The sequence below is a fragment of the Schistocerca piceifrons genome, chromosome 4 (genome assembly GCF_021461385.2).
Source record: "Schistocerca piceifrons isolate TAMUIC-IGC-003096 chromosome 4, iqSchPice1.1, whole genome shotgun sequence".
Taxonomy (NCBI): Eukaryota; Metazoa; Arthropoda; class Insecta; order Orthoptera; family Acrididae; genus Schistocerca; species Schistocerca piceifrons.
In genome coordinates this window covers 333111257-333137626 of record NC_060141.1, presented here as the reverse complement: position 1 = coordinate 333137626, position 26370 = coordinate 333111257, and the positions used below count along the sequence as shown (strand labels likewise).

General features: G+C 40.2%; 1 protein-coding gene across 1 annotated transcript in view; it reads right to left on the bottom strand.

Moving 5' to 3' along the window:
- The window catches only part of LOC124794990 (cadherin-23), a 479297-nt gene that overhangs the window by 234367 nt on the left and 218560 nt on the right, over window positions 1–26370 (bottom strand). Inside the window, exons 4-6 of the mRNA XM_047258737.1 lie at window positions 10173–10324; window positions 9656–9874; window positions 9399–9560 (exon numbers count right to left, since the gene is read on the bottom strand). Of these exons, the coding sequence (XP_047114693.1) occupies window positions 9399–9560; window positions 9656–9874; window positions 10173–10324 (533 nt within the window). The remainder of the gene's footprint in view (window positions 1–9398; window positions 9561–9655; window positions 9875–10172; window positions 10325–26370) is intronic.

The window sequence follows — 26370 nt, the reverse complement described above, 5'->3', positions numbered from 1 at the left end:
TATTTACAGAATTAATACACTGTCACAATGAAATATAGTTATGCACTTCTAATAAATTTATCATCCAGAAAATATCTAAAATTGACTTTTGTGAACAAGTGCTGTCAGAAATGAAATATAACATACATTTTTAGAGTTCCCATTAAGATGTTCATCTACAGAGTAGCAGGAGTTGCCTATCAAAAAGTCTTTCAAACTCTGTTTAAACTGTACTTTATCTGAAACCAAGTTTTTGACGGTTGCTGGCAATTTATTGAAAATGTGTGTTCTTTAATATTGGACCCCTTTCTGGACCAATGTAAGTCATTTTAGTTCTTTATGTAGATTGTTCTTATTCCTGGTTTTGATATTATATATTGAGCTATTGGTTGGAAATAGGGATGTATTACTTCCAATAAACTTTATTAAGGAAATAATTATACTGAGAAGCAGTGGTTAGAATACAAACTTCCTCGAATAGGTTCCTATATGATGTTCTTGCTTTTGCACACTATAAGCTTTTGCTCTGTTTGACAAGTTACTACAGAATATGATCCTGCATAACATATAGAATGAAAGTGAGCAAATTATGCAAGTTTTTTTATATCTTCAACATCTGACACCATTCTCAGGCAAATACAGATCTGTTTAGGTGCTTCAATGATTCTGTAGTATGCCCTACCCAACTGAATTTATTATTGAGTTGTAATCCCAGAAATTTGACGTTGTCAACCTCTTCAATCTGCATGGCTTCATATGTTCTGGAAGGTAATCTCTTACAGGTACTGAATTGCACATAACGGGTCATTAAAAATTTACTAAGAGTGAGTTAGCTTTAAACTATTTATTAATGTCAGTGAAAATTTGATTAGCAGCCATTTCTAAATCTGTACTTGACTTGCTTCTTATTGCAATGTTCGTATCATATGCAAATAAAACAAACTTAGCATGTGGCAATGTAACAAATGAGAGGTCATTAAGTTAAACAAGAAAAAGCAACGGACCCAAGATGGAACCTTGAGGAACACTACATGTAATTAATTACCAATCAGATGAAAACTGACTGCTTACTGCACAAGTATTTTGTAATGGCACCCTTTGTTTCCTGTTAGTTAGATAAGACTCTAGCCATTTCACCGCACTGCCAATGACACCATTATATTCCAATTTAGTTAAGAGGGTTCTGTGATTCATACAGTCAAAGGCTTTTGACAGGTCACAAAAAATTCCAGTAGCCTCTAATTTGTTATCTAATGAATTATGTATATTCTCACTGTATGTGTAAATAGCTTTCTCTGTATCAATGATTTGGACAATATGTTATTTACAGTCAGAGGCTTAAGGAGAAGCTTCAGCACAACCTTTTCAAATATTTTTGAAACAGTCGGGAAAAGTGAAACTGATTGATAGTTTGATAGTGTCTCTTTACCTCCCTTCTTGTAAAGAGGCATATTTTAGCCAGTCCGGAAATGTTCTACTGATAAATAGATTGATTGCACAAATAGCTTAAGATAGATCTCAACTTGCATGAGCACTCTTTGATTAACTTCATTGATATGTTATCACAACTGCTATAACATTTATTTTAAGGATTTTATAGTGGATGCTACTTCTATGGGAGATGTGAGTGTCATTTCCGTTTTACTGAAGTTATTTGTAAAGACTGGACTCAGACACTCCATTTCACTTTTTGCCAAACCTGATAACCCCAAGCTGGCAGTAACAGAGCTATCGTCACACCTGTCTTTGTCTGCACTATATCCCACATACTTCTTGTTTTGTTGCCTGATGTAATTACCTTTTCCTCATAATAAAGCTGCCTGGATTTCTGGATTACTTGCTTCGATATTTTGCAGTATTCTTTTTAATGGATTACAACAGTAAGATCAGTGCTGTTCCTAGATAGTAGATGCAGTTTCCTTTTTGTCCCACATGAATCTTTATTTCTTGTGTAATCCGTGGTTTATTTTTAGAATTCTGTTTGATTTGAATTACCTTCAGGGGAAAGCAGTTTTCAAAACAGAAAGTAACTTTACCAATGAATGCTTGGTATTTTCCACCTGAGTCAGAAGTACTGTAAACATCTATCCAGTTCGTGTCTTTGAGCAATCTCATAACATTCTCAATTTTTGACTGACTTCTTACCATCCTGTACTCCAATAGATTTTTTTCCCTGAAAAGTTTCAAAATTTAACAAAAGATGCTGTATGTCATGATCAGATAGCCCATTTACTATTGGTTTTGTGATTTGATTTTTTTCCCCTAGATTTCGTCTACAAAGATATTATCAACAGCTGTCTCAGAGCATTTACATACCTTAGTTTCAAAGCTCAATTACTAAGAATTTAGTGCTAGCCTTCTCTCAAGACTTTCAGTGCTCCTGCAGAGGAAGGAGGGGGGCAACAACATAGTAAGTTCAGATTGTATCACTCTCCCAAACTAACATAGACCCTACATTGTTTCACACCCAGAGCTGAACTCTCCCAACTTGCTCCTCCACCATGATTTACAAGGAAGCTACCCTCTCCAGTGAATCTAATGGGATCCAGTGAATAATATTCAGAAAAATGCCTTTAATCTAAAGTCTTTGAGATACATTGCTCTTAAATACAGAGTTTCTAATATAAACATAAGTGCTTTGTTCACCACTGCATAGGAACCAACACTGGGGAGCCAGGCTTCAATTGCAGCACATGCTCCAGGCCTCTCTTCATACTGTGACAGCCAGTATATCAGTTTTACTCAAACTAGATGAGTTAGGAGTGGTTTTGAAAAGAAGCCTAAGAGAATTGTTACACTATTTAGCATCCCAGACTGTTGTGTCAGTAATTCCTGTGCACAGAGTTGTGATGAACTCAGATGGAAACCTTACAAAGTAATGGTACCACTTCTACTGACCAATTCAACTAGGGTAGCTTGCTGTCAGTACTGTATTTGGCTACTGCTGTCTGTGCATGATGGAGGTGTTGATAATGAACTCTGAAGTTATACTTGCATATACAGAATTCTAATATCCCTTTCATTATTTTTGTAACATATTGCACATGCAGCAAGCAACACTCAAATTGAATGACAGTGCTACAATTGCAATAATTGTTAACTGACAGAGCTTTTCAATAAATCCACATTAAAATCACTGTGGGATGGGACAACAGAGCCTCCAGATTTTTTATGAAGAGCTTAAAGTTTGAAACTTCCTGGTAGATTAAAACTGTGTGCCAGACCGAGACTTGAACTCGGGACCTTTGTCTTTGGCGGGCAAGTGCTCTACCAACTGAGCTACCCAAGCATGACTCATGTCCCGTCCTCACAGCTTTACTTCTGCCAGTACCTCGTCTCCTACCTTCCAAACTTTACAGAAGCTCTCCTGCAAACCTTGCAGAACTAGCACTCCTGAAAGAAAGGATATTTCAGAGACATGGCTTAGCCACAGCCTGGGGGATGTTTCCAGAATGATATTTTCACTATGCAGCGGAGTGTGCGCTGATATGAAACTTCCTGGCAGATTAAAACTGTGTGCCGGACCGAGACTCGAACTCGGGACCTTTGCCTTTCGCAGGCAAGTGCTCTACCAACTGAGCTACCCAAGGACGACCCACACCCCGTCCTCACAGCTTAAAGTTTCCTGAAGAAATTAATGTAAATCAATGTGAGTTGGGTGGTAAGAACCAAGGACATGTGTAATGCCAGAAACTGGTGTCTGGGGGAAGAATCCAGATGGCACATGTGGTGAACCCTATCTTCCACTTATAAGCCATCATATTTTCATATACCGAGTGAGGTGGCGCAGTGGTTAGCACACTGAACTCAGATTGGAGAGGATGATGGTTCAAACCTGCATCCGGCCATAATGATTTAGGTTTTCTGTGATTTCCCTAAATCGTTTCACATGTCCTTCCCTAATCTGAGCTTGTGCTCTGTCTCTAATGACCTCATTGTCAATGGGACGTTAAACACTAATCTCCTCTTCCTCAGGTTTTCATATCTCATCTGGTGCAGTCACCAACAACCAGTCTTTCCTTCTCATCTCGTCTGATAAGTCTTCCCTGACCTAGGGTATGGGTGACTTTTTCCAAACTCTGCCCATTACCTAAACATCACCAGTCCTTTTCTGTCACTCCTCTTCCTTCCCCTTCAATCCTTTTGCTGGAAGGCAGCTGACTCTGAAAGCTTACAAATTTTAAATACCTGCCACTGCTAGATGAGTAAATATTTTATCTATCAAATTACATTATAACTGAGTAAGTTCATGATGCGTGAAATAATTATACTGAAGTATGCAGTGACCCAGTGCTTAAAATTTGTGGTATTCAAAACAATCTTTGACTGCTAATTATTTTTTCATTAATTTATGACTGTTTTCATTCTATGTAATTATCAGCTGTATCTAAAAAAGACAAAAATGAACTTGAAAATTTATCAATGAGAGCATTATGACACCATACAAAAGTACCAGTAGTAGCATTTACATGCTTTAACTGAGAAGTAGCTAAAGGGCTACATATCTTCCTGAAGTAGTAAGCAGAACACGAAAAATTAAACAGTGGAAAATCCAGGATGGAATGCAACAATACAAGAGAAGGAAAGTTGCTACTCACCATTAGCGGAGATGCTGAGCTGTGATAGGCACAATAAAAAGATTCACACAATCATAGCTTTCGGCCATTAAGGCCTTTGTCAGCAGTAGACACACACGCACACACACACACACACACACACACACACACACACACACACACACACACACACACACACACACACGCGCGCAAGCACAACTTGCACACACATCTGCAGTCTCAGAGAGCTGAAACTACACTGCGATCAGCAGCACCAGTGCATGATGGAAGTGGCGACTGGGTGGGTGTAAGGAGGAGGCTGGGGCAGGGAGGGGGAGGGATAGTATGGTGAGCGTGGCGGACAGCGAAGTGTTGCAGTTTAGATGGAGTGTAGGAGAGAAGGTGCGGAGGGGGGAGGGGGTAAGTAGTAGAAAGGAGAGAAATAAAAATAAAACTAAAAGAAATTAAAAGACTGGGCATGTTGGTGAAATAATGGCTGTGTAGTGCTGGAATGGGAACAGGGAGGGGGCTGGATGGGTGCGGACAGTGACTAACAAAGGTTGAGGCCAGGAGGGTTATGGGAAGGTAGGATGTATTGCAGGGAAAGTTCCCACCTGCACAATTCAGAAAAGTTGGTGTTGGTGGGAAGGATCCATGTGGCACAGGCTGTAAGGTAGTCATTGACATGAGGGGTATCATGTTTGACAGCGTGTTCAGCTACAGGGTGGTCCACTTGTCTTTTGGCCACAGTTTGTCTGTGGCCATTCACGTGGACAGACAGCTTGTTGGTTGTCATGCCTACATAGAATGCAGCGCAGTGGTTGCAGCTTAGCTTGTAGATCACATGACTGGTTTCACAGGTAGCCCTGCCTTTGATGGGATAGGTGATGTTAGTGACTGGACTGGAGTAGGTGGTGGTAGGAGGATGTATGGGACAGGTCTTGCATCTAGGTCTATTACAGGGGTATGAGCCACGAGGTAAGGGATTGGGAGCAGGGTTGTGTAAGGATGTATGAGTATATTGTGTAGGTTCGGTAGACAGTGGAATACCATGGTAGGAGGGGTAGGAAGGATAGTGGGTAGGACATTTCTCATTTCAGGGCATGACAAGAGGTAGTCGAAACCCTGGTGGAGAATGCTCCTCTGTGGCCGGACTGTGGGACTTTGGGAGATGGTGGGAGACTGGAAAGATAAGGCATGGGAGATTTGTTTTTGTACAAGGATGGGAGGATAATTACGGTCAGTGAAGGCTTCAGTGAGACCCTCGGTATATTTAGAGAGGGACTGCTCGTCACTGCAGATGCGACAACCACGGGTGGCTAGGCTGTATGGAAGGGACTTCTTGGTATGAAACGGGTGGCAGCTGTTGAAGTGGAGGTATTGCTGGTGGTTAGTAGGTTTGATATGGACAGAGGTACTGATGTAGCCATCTCTGAGGTGGTGGTCAACATCTAGAAAGGTGGCTTGTTGGGTTGAGTAGGACCAGGTGAAGCAAATGGGGGAGAAGTTGTTGAGGTTCTGGAGGAATGTGAGTAAGGTGTCCTCACCTTCAATCCAGATAGCAAAGATGTCATCAATGAATCTGAACCAGGTGAGGGGTTTAGGATTCTGGGTTTTTAGGAAGGATTCCTCTAGATGGCCCATGAATAGGTTAGCATAGGATGGTGCCATGTGGGTGCCCAAAGCCATACCGTGAATTTGGTTGTAGGTAATGCTTTCAAAGGAGAAGTAATTGGGGTGAGGATATAGTGTAGTTTCAGCTCTCTCAGACTGCAGATGTGTGTGCAATGCGTGAGTGTGTGTGTGCGTGTGTGTATGTGTGTCTACTGCTGACAAAGGCCTTAATGGGCAAAAGCTATGATTGTGTGAATCTTATTGTGCCTATTGCAGCTCAGCATCTCTGCTATATGGTGAGTAGCAACTTTCCTTCTCTCGTATTGGAACATGAAAAATTTTGTAGCCAAGATAGGTGCTGTCAAAAGATGTAAGAACATAATAAAACTATGATAAACACAAATGATCCATTACTGTGTAGGGCCACCATCAGCATACTGTGCTTGCAGCTGTAGTACAAGCAACTGAAGAGGCTTGGCCACTAAGTGCTGCTTGCTACATATGCAATATGTTACAAAAATAATGAAAGGGATATTAGAATCCTGTATATGCAAGTATAACATCAGTTCATTATCAACACTTCCATCATGCACAGACAGCAGTAGCCAAATACAGTACTGACAGCAAGCTACATTAGTTGAATTTATCAGGAGAAGTACTACCATTACTTTGTAAGGTTTCCATCTGAGTTCATCACAACTCTGTGCGCAGGTATTACTGACATAACAGTTTGGGGTGCTAAATGGTGTATCGATTCACTTAAGCTTCTTTCCAAAACCACTCCTAACTCATATAGTTTGACTAAAACTGATATACTGGCTGCCACAGTATGAGGAGAGGCCTGGAGCATGTGCTGCAATTGAAGCCTTGCCCCCCAGTGTTGGTTCCTATGCAATGGTGAACAAAGCACTTATGTTTATATTAGAAACTCTGTATTTAAGAGCAATGTATCTCAAAGACTTTAGATTAAATGCATTTTTCTGGAGATTGTTCACTGGATCCCATCAGATTCACTGGAGAGGGTAGCTTCCTTGTAAATCGTGGTGGAAGAGCAGGTTGGGAGAGTTCAGCTCTGGGTGTGAAACAGTGTAGGGTCTATGTTGGTTTGGGAGAGTGGTATTGTCTGAACTTACTAATGTTGTTCCCCCCCTCCCTCCTCTGCAGGAGCATTAAAAGTCTTGAGAGAAGGATAGCACTAAATTCTTATTGATGGAGGATACAGCTTAGTTACTATTAATGAAGTACGGGATATTGTACACTGATCAAGTTGACCACAGAATTTTACTAAGTTCTGGCAGTTAGTGAAAACATAAGCTGCAATCAAAAACCTAAAATGAGATGAATGTGAGTAGCAACACTAACTACTTTCATACAAAGTACATAATGCCTCCAAGCTATGGTATCATGACAGCAGCTGTACTGAGATTCCATTCACTGCACTTGATGTGTGAAATCACTTCTCATTGTCTTCAATTTACACACAGTCTATTGCACGTCCTATTTCAATATTATGTACCTTGTCATTATTTAAGTCTTGTCTTTTAAATAAAACTGGCGTGAAACATGTTTATTCAAGTTATATTCTCTATTATTTCTGTACTGAACTTGTAATTTCAGATAACAGGTAATTTACTGTGGAATTTCACTGGAAACTGAAATAAAAAGTGATAGATTTAGAAAATCGCACTCTACTCCACTACATAAATACCAGTTGTGTAAGTACACTGATTCATGGTGAAGAATAACTGCTACTGGTAAATACTGTATGATGCAGGCTTGATATGTATGTGATCAACTGTTAAAAAAAATTTTAACAGAAAAACAAAGCACAAGCAGGGATGCAGAATTAAAATGCTAAGTATTTTTGTGTCTTGTACTGTTTCACTTCATTTGAAATGTCTTTCCTTCGGTAGTGTTACATTCACCGGTAATAAAACAGTGTGGTTACAAAACAATAAGCACAACAGTATCTAATATTTGTTAAATAAAATATCTTACATTAATCATTATGTATGTAATACAAATGCTATATGGAAGCAATATAGCATGGAAGCAACATAGCATTCAGTATATAGTATGCTTGCTAAACTAAGCTTTAAATAAGCTGCAGTTGTTGAAGAAAAAGTACAACGAGAAAATTACACTGATAAAAATTTATTAAAGTTAGACTAACAATTATGGAAAGATTGTTACTCACAATGTAGATGTCATGCTGAAAGACTGTTACACATCAAACTTTTGGCCAAAGCCTTCATGAGAAAAGAGAAACATACACGAATTCACACAAGCAAGCACACCTCACACACGCATGATCACTATCTCTGGCTGCTCAGGTGTGGCTGAAACTTAGATGCATCAAAAGGGAGCAACAATCCATAGTGGAACAGAAAAGGTGGAGGGATAGCAGAGTATGGTGGGAAGGGGGGGGGGGGGGGGGAACAGTGCTTCCTGGCGGAACGTGCAGACTCTAGAGGTGGCCGACAATGCTACCTGGTGCAGTGCTGTAGGGGTAGGAGAGATGGGAAGGGAAAAATAAGACTTGAAAGGAGAGGAGCAGACAAGGGGAAAAGATTGGTTGGTGCATTGACGGAGAGCAGTAAAAAATGAGGGTGAGGACATGATCTGGGAGGAGGTGATATGACAGAGGGGACAGAAACTGTTGGGTTTCTACATTAACCTACTACCCCCACACCCTCCACCCAATGGTTTCTATCCTCTCTGTCCTATCAACTGCTCCCAAATCATGTCCCCATCCTCATTGTGCGTTGTTCTCTGCCAATGCATCCACTGATATTTTCCTCTTCTCTGCTCATCTTCTTTCTGCTTCCTTTTTTCCCTTCCCTCTCTCTCCCACAGTCTCCTGATGCTGCACCGGGTTGCCCTTTCTTCCACCTCTAGACCCAGCTTGCTCTGCCAGGCAGCACTATTTTCTCTCCCACGCCCACACCCTACTATCCCTACCCCTTCCCACTCCACTATGGATTGTTGCTCCCGTTTGACATGTTCCACTTTCTGCTGGTCTGAGCAGTGAGAGATAGTGGTCATGTGTGTGTGACATGTGCTTGCTTGGGTGAATGCATGTGTTTCTTTTTTCTGGTGAAAGCTTTGGCCGAAAGCTTTATGTGTAACAAACTTTTCATTTTGCCTGTCTGCAACTCAACATGTCACCTTAACAGCGAGTAGCAGTCTATCCTTTCCATAATTGCTGACATCAACCTGGACTTTACATTGCTTGAAAGTTAAACTAACCTTCTCATTATTTGCTCGGTCTGTTGCTAGCACTCTAAGCTGATACAAAAATTTCCTTTCATAATCTAAATGTCCTGAAAGTCTGATGACACCTTTCCCATTGACAGTAGAGATAGAAAATACACCATTATCACCATCAGTTTCTTGCAAATGGTAGACAACCTGCAAAAAATGATAACTTAATTAGTTAGGTATAAACCAACACCATTTTTTAATTTTTAATCACATGTTACTCAGTAACAAATTGTTTACTTCACCTGCCCGTAAGATCCTTCATCCTGATCTGTAGCTTCTACAGTTGTAATAATTCCAGGTGGACTGTTTTCTTCAATACTGATGGTTGGCTGATATGGTTTAAAAACTGGTTCGTTGTCATTGATATCTTCAACCAAAATGAATAAACTTTGAGTGACATAGTTCCCATCACCCAAGTGGCCATCAGTCAAAGTAAGGACAAGAGTGTACTCCTCCTTCTCCTGTGTGACACAAAATGTGACTTGAATTCACTTTTACTTTCAGTTTTAAGAATATGATTCCTATGACTTAGCAAATCACGAGCAGCATTTAATTCATGATGAAGAGTGAAATAATGGTGTCATGACAAAACTACTGTGTGAGTTTCTGCTTCTCACAATGTTGAATTGATTATGTGCATCCAGATAACAGATAACTGTGTTCACACAAATACATAGTCTAGAAGGCAATAATGAATAAATAAGTAAGTAAACCAAAGGAATGGGAAACAACAAACATATGTGCTTGGTGATTACAAACCTCCCTGTCAAGGGGCTTCCTGAGGTAGATACTGGCCTGGTTGCCAGCAAAATTCTCTATCCTGAGAATGTCGCTGTCCAGTTGTTCACGTACACCGAAAGTAAGGGAGTCTCCATCTGTGTCGACACCCCGGAGTCTGTATAGTAGGCTACCTATCAACATACAATAGTTCTTTTTCGGGCACATGATGTAAAAACATATTGAAGAAAGCTTCTTACAGACTGAAACAGAAAATACCGTTTCATATTCTCACTGTTATTAGCTACTGGTACTATCCAAAAATGTGCCCCTGTCATTAGATCAGATCTGAACATTGTAACTCATTTTCACTGATGTACATGCAACACAGTGGAAGAATGGTGTAATATCCCTTATAGTCTCAACAACTACTCACAGTGGAAGGTCCAATTTTTCTAAACTTCTAATTTGTTGAATGTAGATAGTCTGTAGTGTAGAATGCAAGTTTTCAGTGTCTAGAACCCTGTCCTAACTGAAGGAGAACGAAAAAATCATGAAACTTTGGTACTTTTTCAGTTTTTTGTATATAATCTTTTTTTTTCCTACAGTTGTTAACAAAAATCATTTTCTCAAAGAGTGTTAAATTTCCTCTATTTCTGCAAGACATGATTACCAAAATACAGAGTTTCAATGAAATGGCAGGTTGCTCAAATTAACAAAAATATAGCAAGAGGTGCAGTTTTTATTTAAGATTACAACTTTAATCCTAAACTTTTAAAAGCATAAGGTACATACCTCTAATGCTCAATTTTTTATCAATCACAAGAACCCTCCCCCAACAGTGGGTTGAGCCAGTTTCTTGTTACGGAATGCAAGACTTCTTTAGTGACTCTACCACTATGTCTTGGATTCAGTTCTCCTGCATGTCTACCTTGCAGAAAAATGCCATTAAAGATGAATCGATGGGGTATTGAAACCTGCACATCAAGTGTGCTGAAGAAATGATTCTCTACTTGCAAGCAGCAGATCATTTGAACTATGATAAGAGTGCACATCTCTACTACCAGCACATGCTCAACATAAAAGACAAAACTGTCCTCAAATCAAACAATGGAAAATCCAGGATGGAATGTAACAGTATTAGAGAAAGAAAGTTGCTACTTGCCATATAGCGGAAATGATGAGTCGCAGATAGCCACAACAAAAAGATTCCCACAATTATGGCTTTTGGCCATTAAGATCTTTGTCAACAATACACACACACACACACACACACACACACAAATGCAACTCGCACACACGGCTGCAGTCTCAGGCAACTGAGGCCACACTGCAAGCAGCAGCACCAATGCATGATGGGTGTGGCTACTGGGTGGGGGCAAGGAGGAGGCTGGGGTGGGGAGGGGGAGGGATGTAGGGTAAGTGCGTTGGACAGTGAAGTGCTGTTAGTGAGCATGCAGGGATGAGGTGGAAAGATGGTAGGACAGCTATGTGAGGTCGGGAGGTTAGACAGACAGCAGCAGAGAGGTGGGGAGGATAGCAGAAGAGGAGAGAAGTAAAAAGACTGGGTGTGATGGAGGAATGAGCACTGTGTAGTGCTAGTATGGGAACAGCACTACACAGCCCTCATTCCTCCATTGCACCCAGTCTTTTTAATTCTCTCCTTTTCCACTATCCCCCCCCCCCCCCCCAACTTTCCACCTCTCTGTTGCCCTCCGTCTAACCTCCCAACCGCACATAGCTGCTGCCCTACCCTCCTTCCACCTTGTCCCTGCATGCTCCCCTACAGCACGTCACTGGCTGCCAGTCCTACCCTACATCCCTCCCCCCCAGCCTCCTCCTTACCCCCACCCAGTCACCACTCCCATCATGCTTGCAGTGTGGTCTCAGTTGCCTGACACTGCAGTCGTGTGTGTGAGTTGTGTTTGTGTGGGTGTGTATGAGTGTGTTTGTTATCTAATTTTGACGAAGGCCTTACTAGCCAAAAGTTGTATTTGTGACAGTCTTTTTGTTCTGACTACCTGCAACTCAGCATGTCCACCGTACACTGAGTAGCAAATTTTCTTTTAACAATATTGACAATAAATAGAAATTTTCACTGAGGTACGTTGAAGAACATATGTATAGCATGTAGATATGATGCCTTCCAGAGCAGCTGGTAATCTTAATACTGAGAAGTTGAATGCATGATTCTCTATACGAGAATGTTCCTTGGGGCCTACACACCAGCATTGCTTAGCACAGGTACAGTTAGCCTCGAACGAGTGAACTGTCATTTAGCTTGAGGAATTGGCATCAGCTGCATGAAGAAAATGCTGGGAGGAAACTTTGAGGATGTGAAGTTCAAACAAGAAACAAGTATGTAGCTCTAGCCTCAATTTCATGTACTCTGAAGGGAGGGAGGGAGGGAGGGAGGGAGGGAGGGAGAGAGAGAAAGAGAGAGAGAGAGAGAGAGAGAGAGAGAGAGAGAGAGAGAGAGAGAGAGAGAGAGAAGAGAGAAGTCAACCAACTCAATTGGCCTGATGTCAGCTAATGTATGTGGACTTGTAATGAAACTGTTCTGAAGGAGAGATATATGGTTGTAGGGTATAGGAAAATTTCCATTACCAGTCACAATAAAGGATTATTTATTTGTCACACAACTGGTTTCGGGCTTGTGCCCATCCTCAGGTGTTTATACATTTATGTACATGTTTATATTGCTGGAGATCACAATATAAACACAATATTTATACAGCAATCTCCAGCAATATACACATGTACATGAATGTATAAACACCTGAGGATGGGCACAAGCCCAAAAATGGTCATGTGACAAATAAATAATCTTTTATTGTGACTGGTAGCGGAAATTTTTCTACATTATGGATAAAATTCACACTATATGGTTGTTTTCCAAAAGAGGTACACAAATTTTGGTATATCATAAGGCAAAAATCTGAAGTTGAGGACGCTTTGAAATACATTCCTCAATATTCAGAAATGCTGACTCATATAGTCAAAGAGCTGTTAAGTGGCCATGGTGGAGAATTCGACAGTAAGGAAGTTCAGGTCATATGCAGGTAGAAGGTGTTACTCAGAGGTTGACAGCACTCTACATATCACAGCAAAATGTTGGAAGTTAGCATGAGATGCAAAGTATAGTTGAAAAGCAAACACCTTCAAGTACTCAAATAAAAAACGCTAATTTTTCAGCAGTCATGTTGGCAGACTTGGTCAGAGCATCAGTGTGCATTCTAAATTAAACTGAAAATCATCTGCAGAAGGAAATCAGTCCTTTTGAGTCAGGCAAGAAGCAGAGAATAAAACATTTATGTATATAGGCTGTACATGATATGCTCACATCCCAGTTTAAAGAAAATAGAAAATGGATAAGAAAGCTATCAAGTATTATCTCATGGGGTACGATGAAGATGAGCATTACAGAATTTGGGTGAGAGAAAAAAAAAAAAGAAGTCACATTCAGCAGGCACGAGAAGTGTGCAAGTTGTGAAGAACAAGTCGAGTTAACTTTGCAAGATGTTTGAGCAAGGTAATCAGGAAAAGTATGCAGCTCAAGAAGATGATGAGGCAAATTTCAGCAAAGAAGAGTCTGAAGAATCAGAGACTGAAGAGGACAGTGCCAATACCACAGAAGAGGACCTCTTCATCCAGCCTCATCGACAGCTGTGAAATTATTCAACATTAATGAAACTTTCATGGCTAAATGACTATGTAAGGCTCACTGAAGAGAAGATTAATGAAACAAATACAAAACCATACTCATGCAACTTCTCTACCACTAGGAGCAAGAGCTGTACTATATGAGTGTGTCATGTAAATACTAACCTGAGATAAGTGTTGCCAAATACTCTCATCAAGGGGTTTCATCACTGCTATGGTGTAGATTACAGTGAAAACTTCTGTCAGTAGCTAAGCTGAGCACAATTTGTTCAATGTTAAGAATTGCTGAAACTGAGAAGACACATCTCTTAGAGTCTGATAGTTATACAGTGTTTGTGTGCAGAGAACTAGAAGATGTAGTATATACGCAACAGTCAGAAAGGTACAATGATGACACAGAGTCCTCAAATTAAGCTGAAGTTTGTGTGGACTTAAGCAAGCGCCAAGATGTTGAAGTAATGTTTTGGAGCTTTTCTTTTGTAAGCAGATTTCTGTTCAAGTGATGCAGGTCCTTGCTTACATATCAGAAAAGAAGGTGACAAGAAACACTTAGTTGCTCTTCATGTATGTGATTGATTAGTTATAGCCAGTGATCAGCAGGATGCTAGAAAGTTTTTTGATGAGCTGAAGGCTGGATTCAAGACCACTGTGAAACCAGCATCATATTTTCTCAGACTTGAGATAAAACACGTTGATGATGATGTGTAATCAAGATAAGCCAACAAAACTATGCAAAGAAGATTCAGGAGTGTTTCAGTTTTCAAGAGTGCAAACCTGTCTCAACACCGATTTTAAAGGAACCAGATACATTACCAGCAGAAAGAAAGTGCAACTTTTCCTATCAACAAACAGCTGGAGTACTGATGTATCTGACACTTGGAACAAGATCTGACCTGGTTTACAATGTTAGCTTTCTGCCTCAAACTCTTGACTTGTCACCAACAGAAGACATTGTAAGACTAAAGTGAGTACTGCAGTATGCAGCTGGTACGTGTGCCATAGGCATAATATATCATCCAAACTCATGCAGAGGCATATTATATTGCTACAGTGATATACACCTTGGAGGTTGCAACAAAACTGGACATGTAGGTAGAGCTATCTCCTGGCTCAGCCAAAGACAGGCAATGAATGCCACATCTACAACAAAAGCAGATCTGGTATCTGCAACAGGAGCTGTTAAGGAGATAATTTATCTGTATAGACATTTTAGAGGAATGATAAAGCTGATGGAAGTCCCAGTCCTTGATATGAGCACTACTTCATTTTTGATACTGTGAAACACATCTCTTCTGCTGCAAGTTCTTTGCTTTCCTTATTTTGAGAGGTGGCAGTATGGACCAAAAATGGAAAAATATGACCAATAAACATGGGCTCTAAAGTGCATATCTTAAGAGTTATGGGTACTTGCTCATCTTTGCTGCTGTGAAACACATCACTTCCACTGAAAAAGTGGTCATAACTATTACATTACACGTTTTAGAGCCCATGTTTCTTAGATATCTCTGGGTTGAATGATCATTCCTATCACATCCCTGAATATTGACCATTCCTCTGGCAACACCATGTATACATTTAACTGGTAAAACATTGTATAACATTAAATTTTTTTTTTAAGTATACGTTGTATACAGGGTGTTACAAAAAGGTACGGCCAAACTTTTCAGGAAACATTGCTCACACCACACAAATAAAAAAAAGATGTTATGAGGACTTGTGTCCAAAAACGCTTAATTTCTATGTTAGAGCTCATTTTAGTTTCGTCAGTATGTACTGTACTTCCTCGATTCACCACCAGTTGGCACAATTGAAGGAAGGTAATGTTGACTTTGGTGCTTGTGTTGACGTGCGACTCATTGCTCTACAGTACTAGCATCAAGCACATCAGTACGTAGCATCAACACATTAGTGTTCATCACGAACGTGGTTTTGCAGTCAGTGCAATGTTTACAAATGCAGAGTTGGCAGATGCCCATTTGATGTATGGATTAGCATGGGGCAATAGCCGTGGCGCAGTACGTTTGTATCGAGACAGATTTCCAGAATGAAGGTGCCCGACAGGAAGACGTTCGAAGCAATTGATGGGCGTCTTAGAGAGCATGCAACATTCCAGCCTATGACTCGCGACTGGGGAAGACCTAGAACGACGAAGACACCTGCAATGGACGAGGCAGTTCTTCGTGCAGTTGACGATAACCCTAATGTCAGCGTCAGAGAAGCTGCTGCTGTACAAGGTAACGTTGACCACGTCACTGTATGGAGAGTGCTACGGGAGTTGTTTCCATACCATGTGCAGCGTGTGCAGGCACTATCAGCAGCTGATTGGCCTCCATGGGTACACTTCTGCAAATGGTTCATCCAACAATGTGTCAATCTTCATTTCAGTACAAATGTTCTCTTTACGGATGAGGCTTCATTCCAACGTGATCAAATTGTAAATTTTCACAATCAACATGTGTGGGCTGACGAGAATCCGCATGCAATTGTGCAATCACGTCATCAACACAGATTTTCTGTGAACGTTTGGGCAGGCATTGTTGGTGATGTCTTGATTGGGCCCCATGATCTTCCACCTTCCACCTACGCGCAATGGAGCACGTTATCATGATTTCATACGGGATACTCTACCTGTGCTGCTAGAACATGTGCCTTGACAAGTATGACACAACATGTGGTTCATGCTCGATGGAGCTCCTGCACATTTCAGTTGAAGTGTTCGTACGCTTCTCAACAACAGATTCTTAGCACACTGGACTCGCATTCAGGAGGACGACGGTGCAATCCCGTCTCCAGCCATCCTGATTTAGGTTTTCCGTGATTTCCCTAAATCGTTTCAGGCAAATGCCGGGATGGTTCCTTTGAAAGGGCACGGCCAATTTCCTTCCCAATCCTTCCCTAATCCGAGCTTGCGCTCCATCTCTAATGACCTCGTTGTCGACGGGACGTTAAACACTAACCACCACCACCAACAACAGATTCAGTGGCCGATGGATTGGTAGAGGCGGACCAATTCCATGGCCTCCATGGACCTCTTGACTTTCATTTATGGGGGCATTTGAAAATCTTGTCTACGCAACCCCGGTACCAAATGTAGAGACTCTTCGTGCTCGTATTGTGGACGGCTGTGATACAATACGCCATTCTCCAGGGCTGCATCAGTGCATCAGGGATTCCATGCGACGGAGGGTGGATGCACGGATCCTCGCTAATGGAGGATATTTTGAACATTTCCTGTAACAAAGTGTTTGAAGTCACGCTGGTACGTTCTGTTGGTGTGTGTTTCCATTCCATGATTAATGTGATTTGAAGAGAAGTAATAAAATTAGCTCTAACATGGAAAGTAAGCGTTTCTGGACACATGTCCACATAACATATTTTCTTTCTTTGTGTGTGAGGAATGTTTCCTAAAAGTTTGGCCGTACCTGTTTGTAACACCCTGTAGATAAAAAATGTTTTCCCATATAGTTGCATACCTGTGCTCAACGAACGTCCTATTGAAGGTGGGAAGGGCAAGGGGAAGATAGTTTTTGGTTAAACGTTGATCATTAGAAACGTCTATGGGGTCATTTATGAGCTATATCGCTGCACAGAGGCAAGAGTCATATTACTAACCTTGACAGCATCGAGTGATGTGAACTCTCGGGCTGTGGCAATCGGAGTTTAGCTTGTTAAGATGTCAGATGTTCTTTGTAACCTGTGAGCTTATGAGCAATAAGGTATCGTGTGTACTTCGCACCCAGTGTTATTTTTTGTTCCATATACCTCACCCATACCATAGAACAACACATCTACCAATAAAAACCGCGTTTTTGCCATTTATACGGAGCCGTAGTGGAAATAAGTGTCCAGTTGCTGGTATTATTAAGTTGACCATTAGAACCATGTACTATTATGCGTATGATTTCTAAAAATGTTGTAAAATTAAAATTATTAGGTTGAATCCTAAAGTTTTGCAGATTTTTTTGATACTTATGCCTTTCAGCAGTGCAAAGTGTAAGAAATTTGATGCTATACAAGAAAGGTTATTTCCATTGAAAATTTGTGAATTATTTAGCTCCAATGGTACCGTATTCATTCCATCACTACGAGGTGTGATCAGAAAGTAATGGCAATTTTTTTTAATGTTGTGAGATTTATACATCCGATTTTGAATTTTTTGTCATGTCGGTACACCTTTTCCTAATGTATGTTTGCATTTTCAGCTGTTCTGAGTGCTGATTGCAAACTTTTACTTGACTCTGGGCAGACGATGTTGGGAACGGGAGCTCGTGATCGGCTCGTCGCACGTTGGTTGCTGAGACAAGTCCCGCCTCCTTTTCCCAGAGCAGCAGTTGTAATGAATCAATGTGTCACAGAAGTGACACTAAAGTTTATAGCGAGACGCTCATTTCTATAAATAATATCACTCACTTCGCGCAACAACGCACACGGATAAACACAGTAGTCACAACGGTACCTTTTGTTGGCAACAAACGTAAACATTCCTGAATGGAACGAAGTCAACCGATTTCTGCCGACCAGAGTGGAGCTACTAAAACTGTGCGACCAGTATTTAGTTAACTGTTGACAGTTGGAAAGGTTATACGTGTTTTCGACTGCTCTGTGAATTTTTACTTCCAAAAGGATGGCTCAGAGAATCTGCATTAAATTTTGCTTGAAAAACTTAAGAAAGCGCAGCACTGCTTTCGAAATACTGACTGTGTCTTTTGGCGAATCTACTGTGAGTAAGACAAGAATTTACAAGTGTTATAATCGTTTAAAAGTTAAATATGGAGTGCCACAAGGATCAGTAATGGGTCCTGTTCTGTTCTTACTCAATGTAAATGACCTACACATAAGCAATGACAGCAGTAAAATATTTCAATTTGCTGATGATACAAGTGTTCTAATTACAGGAAACTCAGAAGAAACTCTTGTAAAAAACATAAAAGAAACCACTGACAGGCTAACATGTTGCTTTGATGACAATGACCTAATAATAAACACTGAAAAAACTGTAGCTAAGGATACACACACAGCACAAACAAAAAATCTGATATCACCCAATCTAGAGTTACACGAACAGACAATTGCCAAAACAGCCTGTACCAAATTTCTTGGACTTCATCTACAGGGCAACTTGAAATGGAAAGCACATATTGAGCAAATGAACAAAAAATTAAGCACTTCTTGTTTTGTGCTGCGTACATTAAAAGATTGTATCAGCTATAACACCCTTCAGTGTGTATATTATGCAGTTGTACACTCTCACCTCCGGTATGGGATTATGTTCTGGGGAAATTCTGGAGATGCCATCAAAACATTCAAAATTAAAAAAAAAATGATGAGAATAATGGAATGGGTAGATAATCGCAAATAATGTAGACCATTGTTTCAAAACAGGTTGATCATGCCACTTCCTTTCATATATATACTTGAAAATATAATGTATTTAAAGCAAAACTTACATACAAAAAGACCACTCATCACTCAAAATCACACAATACACAGCTATGATACAAGACAAAAATGGGATGTACATGTTCAAAGCGCCAACACAAAGTTATTTCAGAACAGCTTTATCCGTCCTAGTATCAAACTATACAATGCCTTACCAGATACCATTAAACACATACAAAACATTGGTCACTTCAAATCTAAACTGAAGTCGTACTTGGTTGATCACTGCTTTTACACAGTAAATGAATACCTACAAAACTAAATTTTTGTGCATTTACCCAATGTAGTCTCATTCAGAAGAACATTTGTATGTTATCTCTCTGTATATAGCGTAACAACATTTATTTAAGTATTCATCATTAATTGAATCAGTAATTGTAAAAACAACATTAGTCCAAAAAAGTAAATTTTTCAGGAGAAGTAAAAAACCATATACAGGCTAAATAATAGACAGTAGGATAAATCTATTAATTTTAATATTGACCGTATATGTTAGGTAAGCTTTAACAATAAAACAAAGTACTTTAAATGTAATAACTTTGCATGAACGATTTTTTTTAATTGTACGGATGAACGTTTTGGACTGACATTTTAACTTCAACAATTGTTTATGTTATCAAAAATTACTTTATTGTATAAATTTAATATACAATATTACTTGTACATTGTCTAATATTGTTTCACGGAGAAATTGAAAACTATTGTTAATGTATGTACACACTGTGTGGAAAGACTAAAGACATGACAATGTAAATCATGACATTAGGAATCAAATTTCTTATTTCATCTAACAGGACAATGAAGGATTAACACAACACTATACAGGTTATTTTACACCAAAAATTTATTATGAATGTCCACAGAAGCCCACTCAGTCAAGGCTTTGTGCTCATCGGGAATATATTGCATTAATTGTCCCACATCTTTCAATTTTTTGACATTGATTGCAACTTTGTTATTATATGCAATTTCTGCAGGCAACTTTGGTTCTGTCTGTAATGAATGTCGCAATGAAAAGCGGTGTTTTACGAGACCATCAATATAATAGTAACATTGAACTTTACCTGGAAACATTTCACTGTGATGGAAGCTCATAAATGAGGACACTGTGAATTTCACTTTACAGCTTTTGTCCACATTCGTCCCATAACCGTCGGTGGACAAACAGAATCACTTTTAAAATTTGGGCCACCATTTTTTGTAACCCAAAATCTCTTTGGTGGTAACAAGCTTTACATTAATATTTTGTTTTTTTGGATGATGTCACCATACATTGAACATACTCATACAAAGAATATATTCTGTCTTTTCTTCTTATTACCCGCTTAATGGAAGCAAATGTAGGATCACGTGGTAAAAATGAATGGCCACGCAGAGGAAAATGATGAAATACATCTTTGAAACTGCCAGAACTTACAAGGCAGTTCATTACCCTAACCACTGTGTTGTACTTATTTTGCGCAGGGCACCCTTCCGAGAACAGGTGTAATTCAGTAACACTATCAGGTATCTCTGTGTTGATGTAATCAACCAAAAATGAGCATACTTCGTTAGGTCCTTTGTGGGCAGTACCTTCGTGTTACAGATATACCTTGGATTTGTTGCTCTTTAGGTCTGTAATACGGAATGCATTAACGTTAATTTGCCGTAAATAAAAATCTTCCTGTACTGGGAGCTTAGGCAACTGCAGATTTTGAATATAATCGAAATACAATGCTACCACATATTCATTTTCTGCACGCTTCTCCTTAACAGCATCCATCTTTAAATAGAATTTTTTGCTTCTTCTTTTATGTACCATGAGTTCCGCTACAGCCACACGCTTTGCAGTATCGTTCAATGATGGACTCTTAATCTTCACTGAAAGTGAGTCACAAGAGCAGCAAGTATAGATTTGCGGCCGCTCAAAGCGTAAGTTAAAACGCTCATTGAAAACCCTTAAATAAATTCCATATGACACTCTGGTATGAGGATATAGCTTCATGAACAGTTCCTACATACTTTTTACAGATAATTCGGGATTTAAGTAATACATTTCTTTGCTTCAATAATGTGAGATGTTCGTAGGGAATGTTATAATATGTTCCTCAATTATGGATAGGACTTCCTGTGGTGTTGCATTGGTTGAAGCAGTACATCCTCTACTGTCACAGGGGCGAACATTATTTTTCACACAGTTACAAATTCGTCGCACACGTTCATTTGTAATGCCAAAAATGCTACAAAATGCCTTTTTGCGCACTTCGACCCGTCCAGCATCTCCAGTTACCACGTGATATCGATAATTTAGTTCTCTTGGCTTAGGCTGGCCATCACTTTTCCGGGGTCTCCTGTGTACCACGTCATCTTTTTCGATCATCCCTGCAAGGTAACCATCTTGTGTGTTCTTACTCTCAAAATAGTGACATTTCGTGAATATATCTATCTGTTCATGTTCAGAGATCCTCTTGAAACACAGTTTCTTACATCTGAAACATATTAATACACGAATACCAATGTCAGGAAATGTAAAAGAGTTGCAAAAAAAATTATTTACGTAAAATCAATTATTTTTTATTGGTAGAGTAAATTATACATATGATATTTACATACCATAAAACTTAGAACAGATGGGAACCTCTAAGAAGTAAAAAATACACAGACAAGAGATTAATTCACATAGCCTTTGAACTTACCCACAGTCAGGTCCTATTTTTACAGCATTAATTTCTCTTCCACTGTGATTCACGTAACCAATTCCCTTCGTTCTGGCAGTTTTTATGACATTTCTTTTATATAGTTCCAGTTGCGCACCTCTCTTCTTCGACATTGTTCTTAGATAATCCAAAGAAAGTTGTTCTATAAACAAATCTAAACGACAGTGTATATGCAGCTGCTGCAACAATGCACACAGGTAACAAGATCAAAGGCGTCAGATGTGCTGCCATAACGCATGCATTCTATTCACTACATGAAACAAGATCCGAGTATGTTCGTTTGGTGCTGCCATCTGCCATTTCTTGCAACAATAACATAAGTCCTAGACTCATGTTGTTACTGCAAAGAACACGAAAAACTCTATGCCCGTAAAAGCATTAACATGTGTAGGACAAGTGTGATTTTTGCATTGATGCTGCATCTAAGTATCCTGAAGACTTCTCTGCATATATCTAATTTTTGCCAAAAAGTGGACGTGTTGTTTTTACAATTACCGATTCAATTGATATATTAATGTGTGTTATCATGTACAAAGGTATATTATATGTAAAACTGTTAATATTAACAAAAAAATCCTAATATCTCTTGCACATTGTGCAGCTGTAGATGAAAATGGATCAATAAATCAACACGTAGATGTTGGAACCGATCCCTTTAAAACGCCAAGGATGCGACATTATTGTTATTCTTAATGCTGTCTTGGCTTTTTGAGTAAAAGCTCATTCACTAGAAGGCTATTTCATTAAAAGACTGATTGTGGGTAGGAGCTTTGAGAAATACTTCCTTAACAGAAGGAATGTAGCTGTTAACCACAGGAAAATTATTTCTGACTTCCTCTGCTAGATGGTGTTGGTCATGGGCAAGGTAGTTGTAATGCATGACACTGAGATAAAATTATTTCAGTGTTGCTCCCGATTTTAACATACGAGCAGTACAGTCTCCAACAACAGGATAATTAGAGAAGTTCATGGGTCATTAGCCTACACAAAAACATCACACATGGTTTGATTAAAGCTGTCCACTGCTTTATTTGTGGTAGAGGAAATTAATGGTTGAATCTATGATTTGTTCTTCTTCCTAGCGACGCTCCTAATCTGAGCTGCAGAATCCTTGTGTTGAAGGGAATATGACTTTTCATCGTGGCTTGCCTAAAATTAAAACAAACACTAAGATGATGGTAGTAAAAATGACTGATAAAAATAACCTATGTTTGTTTACTTGTTTTTGACAAGCCTGATGAAAAAATTACTCTCCTATCAGTTGTGAAATTGACGTTTTCTCCAATCCACTGCCGGGAAAGACCAATTTCTGACGATTTTGATTAGCCATGACAAAATTATACTTTGTGGGAACTCCGCGACCACAAAGAACATTGCTGGTGGTCAACGGCTACCACGTGCATTATCTTTGACACTTATTTCGCTTAATGGTTTCTATGTGTGTGGTGGTATGTAGCTTGCATGGTCTTAAGCTAAATAAAAAGTTGTTCTATTGGTTCTGTGTAGTAATAGTACATCTCCTGCATATTATCCACACATCATAGCATTATCCACATACACTGGTGACCTATGATGTCCAAGTTCGTGTTTAGTTTAGAACTTTTGTTGTTATTGTGTGATTACAATGCTGCCACGGTACCCCCATTGTATAGTGCAATTCACACTTTCTGACAGCAGTTCTCATGCTATGGTACCTGGAGGAATGGCCAACATCCTTCATGCAGCTGAAGTTACCAAAAGTGAAAGTGACACTCTTCACGACAGTCCTCCAAAAATAAACAATTCTGCTGAACAACCGAGTGCGTTAAGCAACCTGTGATTTTGGAGTGGGCTACATTTCACTCGGAAGCCGAGATGCCTCCAAGCGACATTGATCCAACAAGTTAGATTTGTACTGTAGCCGCCATCTGCACGGCATCTAAGTTCATTCACTTCGGGTCATATGCATCCAGCTGCATTTTCTTCCAATTAACCTATTGTGCATGAAGTCACACCATGTAGGAGCCTAACTGAACAGCTGTTCTTCCTCCATGGATGTCTCTGTGGCAACTCACTGGACTAGGGACTCATCTTAAGCTGCTACCTTTTCGGCCAGATCAGCCAATCCTTTGGTTTTCCATTATGGACAGCATTTATGCAAAGAATGATGTAGTTAGTTATACCTGAAATTTCGTAACACTGCTTAGTCAAATGGGTGACATCACTCTCTTCCCAAACACTGACAATAAAAACGACACTGCAATAACAGCACTCCTCCATCTCCAAACCCACTCCCTACAGGAAGTTACACTGTGCCATCTATGACAAAGTGCTAAAATATGGGACTCGGTCACAGCTGGCGTCAGTCACGCAATAAAACTGATATACACTTCATACCTGATATGGACTATGGACATTGTGGGTCATCAAGCTGCCCCCCAAATGCAACTGGCCATGGTCGTTCACGAGCAGGAGCCATTAGATGAATGACTCAAACATATGGATGGAATATTTTCCATCATTCACCATCAACAATGTATTAACAACGCTGACAACAAAGGTGTCGAACATGACTTGCAACCACAGTGGGAGCTTAACTGACCTCCATCAACCACAATCCAAGCCAACCTCACCCAACCTCCAACGGCCCTGACATCACCACTTCTGGCCAGAGAGATGACTTTCGCACCAGCACAACAAACGCCTGTACACCCATCTACAACACTGCACCCATGCCTATGCACAACCCCACCAACCGTGCTGCAATAATGCCTGCGCAGAGTCACTTTTGCTGGTACTTCAAACACTTTGGTGAATCTGTTCACAACTGTAATTCAATATGAGACTTCCCAAATTCAATGCACAGCTCTAACCAGGCACAGAGAACCACACGGGATATATAAGTGACATAGACCCCCCAACCACCTCTTTCCTGTAGTGACAACAGACTTCATATTTGACTGCATCAGTGGCCAGCACTACCTAGTCGACTCAGAAGCTCTACTTAGTCAGCTCAGAAGTCAATACTTCACTGCCATCTTTGTCATACCCGATGCCAGCCAGCCTATCCATCCAGCTTCGTGCAGCAAAAAACTCAATAATCCAAGTTCAGGGGTCTCAGATCAGCACTTGGGCTCCAGTTTTGGCTGTGTTTTCACCTGGACATTTATAGCTGCAGATGTAGGTCAGCCAGTACTTGGCGGAGACTTCCTCTGTCACTTCTGTTTGGCTTTGTTTTGATTCACATGGCTAGTGACCATTTTGCCACAGGCGTGGCTGACGACAGCCCCTTAGTGGCTCGGGACAACAGTGCGGCCTACTTTATGCAGCTGTTCCCGTCACTCAGGGAATGCCTGATGTCCATTGTTTCTTTCAGGACTGCCTCCACATCACTTATCGTATTCAACGAGTACAACAGCTCTACTTCAATATGTGCATCACGAACTTCCACCTGTGACATGATAAAGATAGTCTCTGACACAGAATTCATACCATCAAGAAGAAACTCCAAGCAGCACAGCAGCAATTCAGAAAGCTATTTTGTCTGCCTCTGCTGACCCTATACTGTACTGTCTCCAAATCCCTTCTGTCATCTGTGGACACACCGACAGCACCATCTCCACCTATAACTGCAAAGGTCAGTACTGCACTTTCTACTCGTCTACTCCATAACCTGTCTTCGAGCCCTTCCCCCGAAAGACCCGTTTGTGCAGTGCCACATTAAAAATGGAGTGGTTCATAAAACCATCACTGTACCCTGTCCCCTGGTGTGTCACAGACTATGTAGACTACCACTAGGTTTACTCTAGTTTGCTAAGGCCATGGTAGACGAACTCCTTCAAGCTGGCATCTTAGTTCCTAGGTATAACCCACCTAATTGGTTTCCAAAAACGATAAAGATGGATCTATCAGGTTGTGTGGTGAGTACATAGTTCTCAATGTTCGCAGTATAGTAGACAGCTACCCTGTTCTGAACATTCAGGATTTCACTCATTATTTGGCAGAAAACTCTGTGCTCAGTGTCACTGACTGCAAGACAGCATATGTGCAAATCTCTATGTGTCCAGGCAATATTCATAGAACTGTTGTTACCACACGTTTGGCTTCTTTATGTTTATGCCACATGGGCTTAAGAACACTGGTCAAACATGGAAGCGCTTTATTGGTGCCCTACCATTCAAGTTTCCATTCTGTTGTGCCCATTTGGATATGGTCCTAATTTTCTCACTGGTCGATGACTCCCATAACTCGCATCTTAAACATGTTCTCGAGATGCTCTCTGAGAGCGGAATTGTGATCAAAGAAGAGAAATGGCAACTCTAACAAAAGGAAGTCATTTTCCTTGGTCATGTAGTAAATGACTCTGGCATTCGCAATACACCACATCGTACAGAGACCATTCATCAACTTTTGCCACTGCAGAACTACCAAGAACTACATCGGTTTTTAGGCATGATAAATTT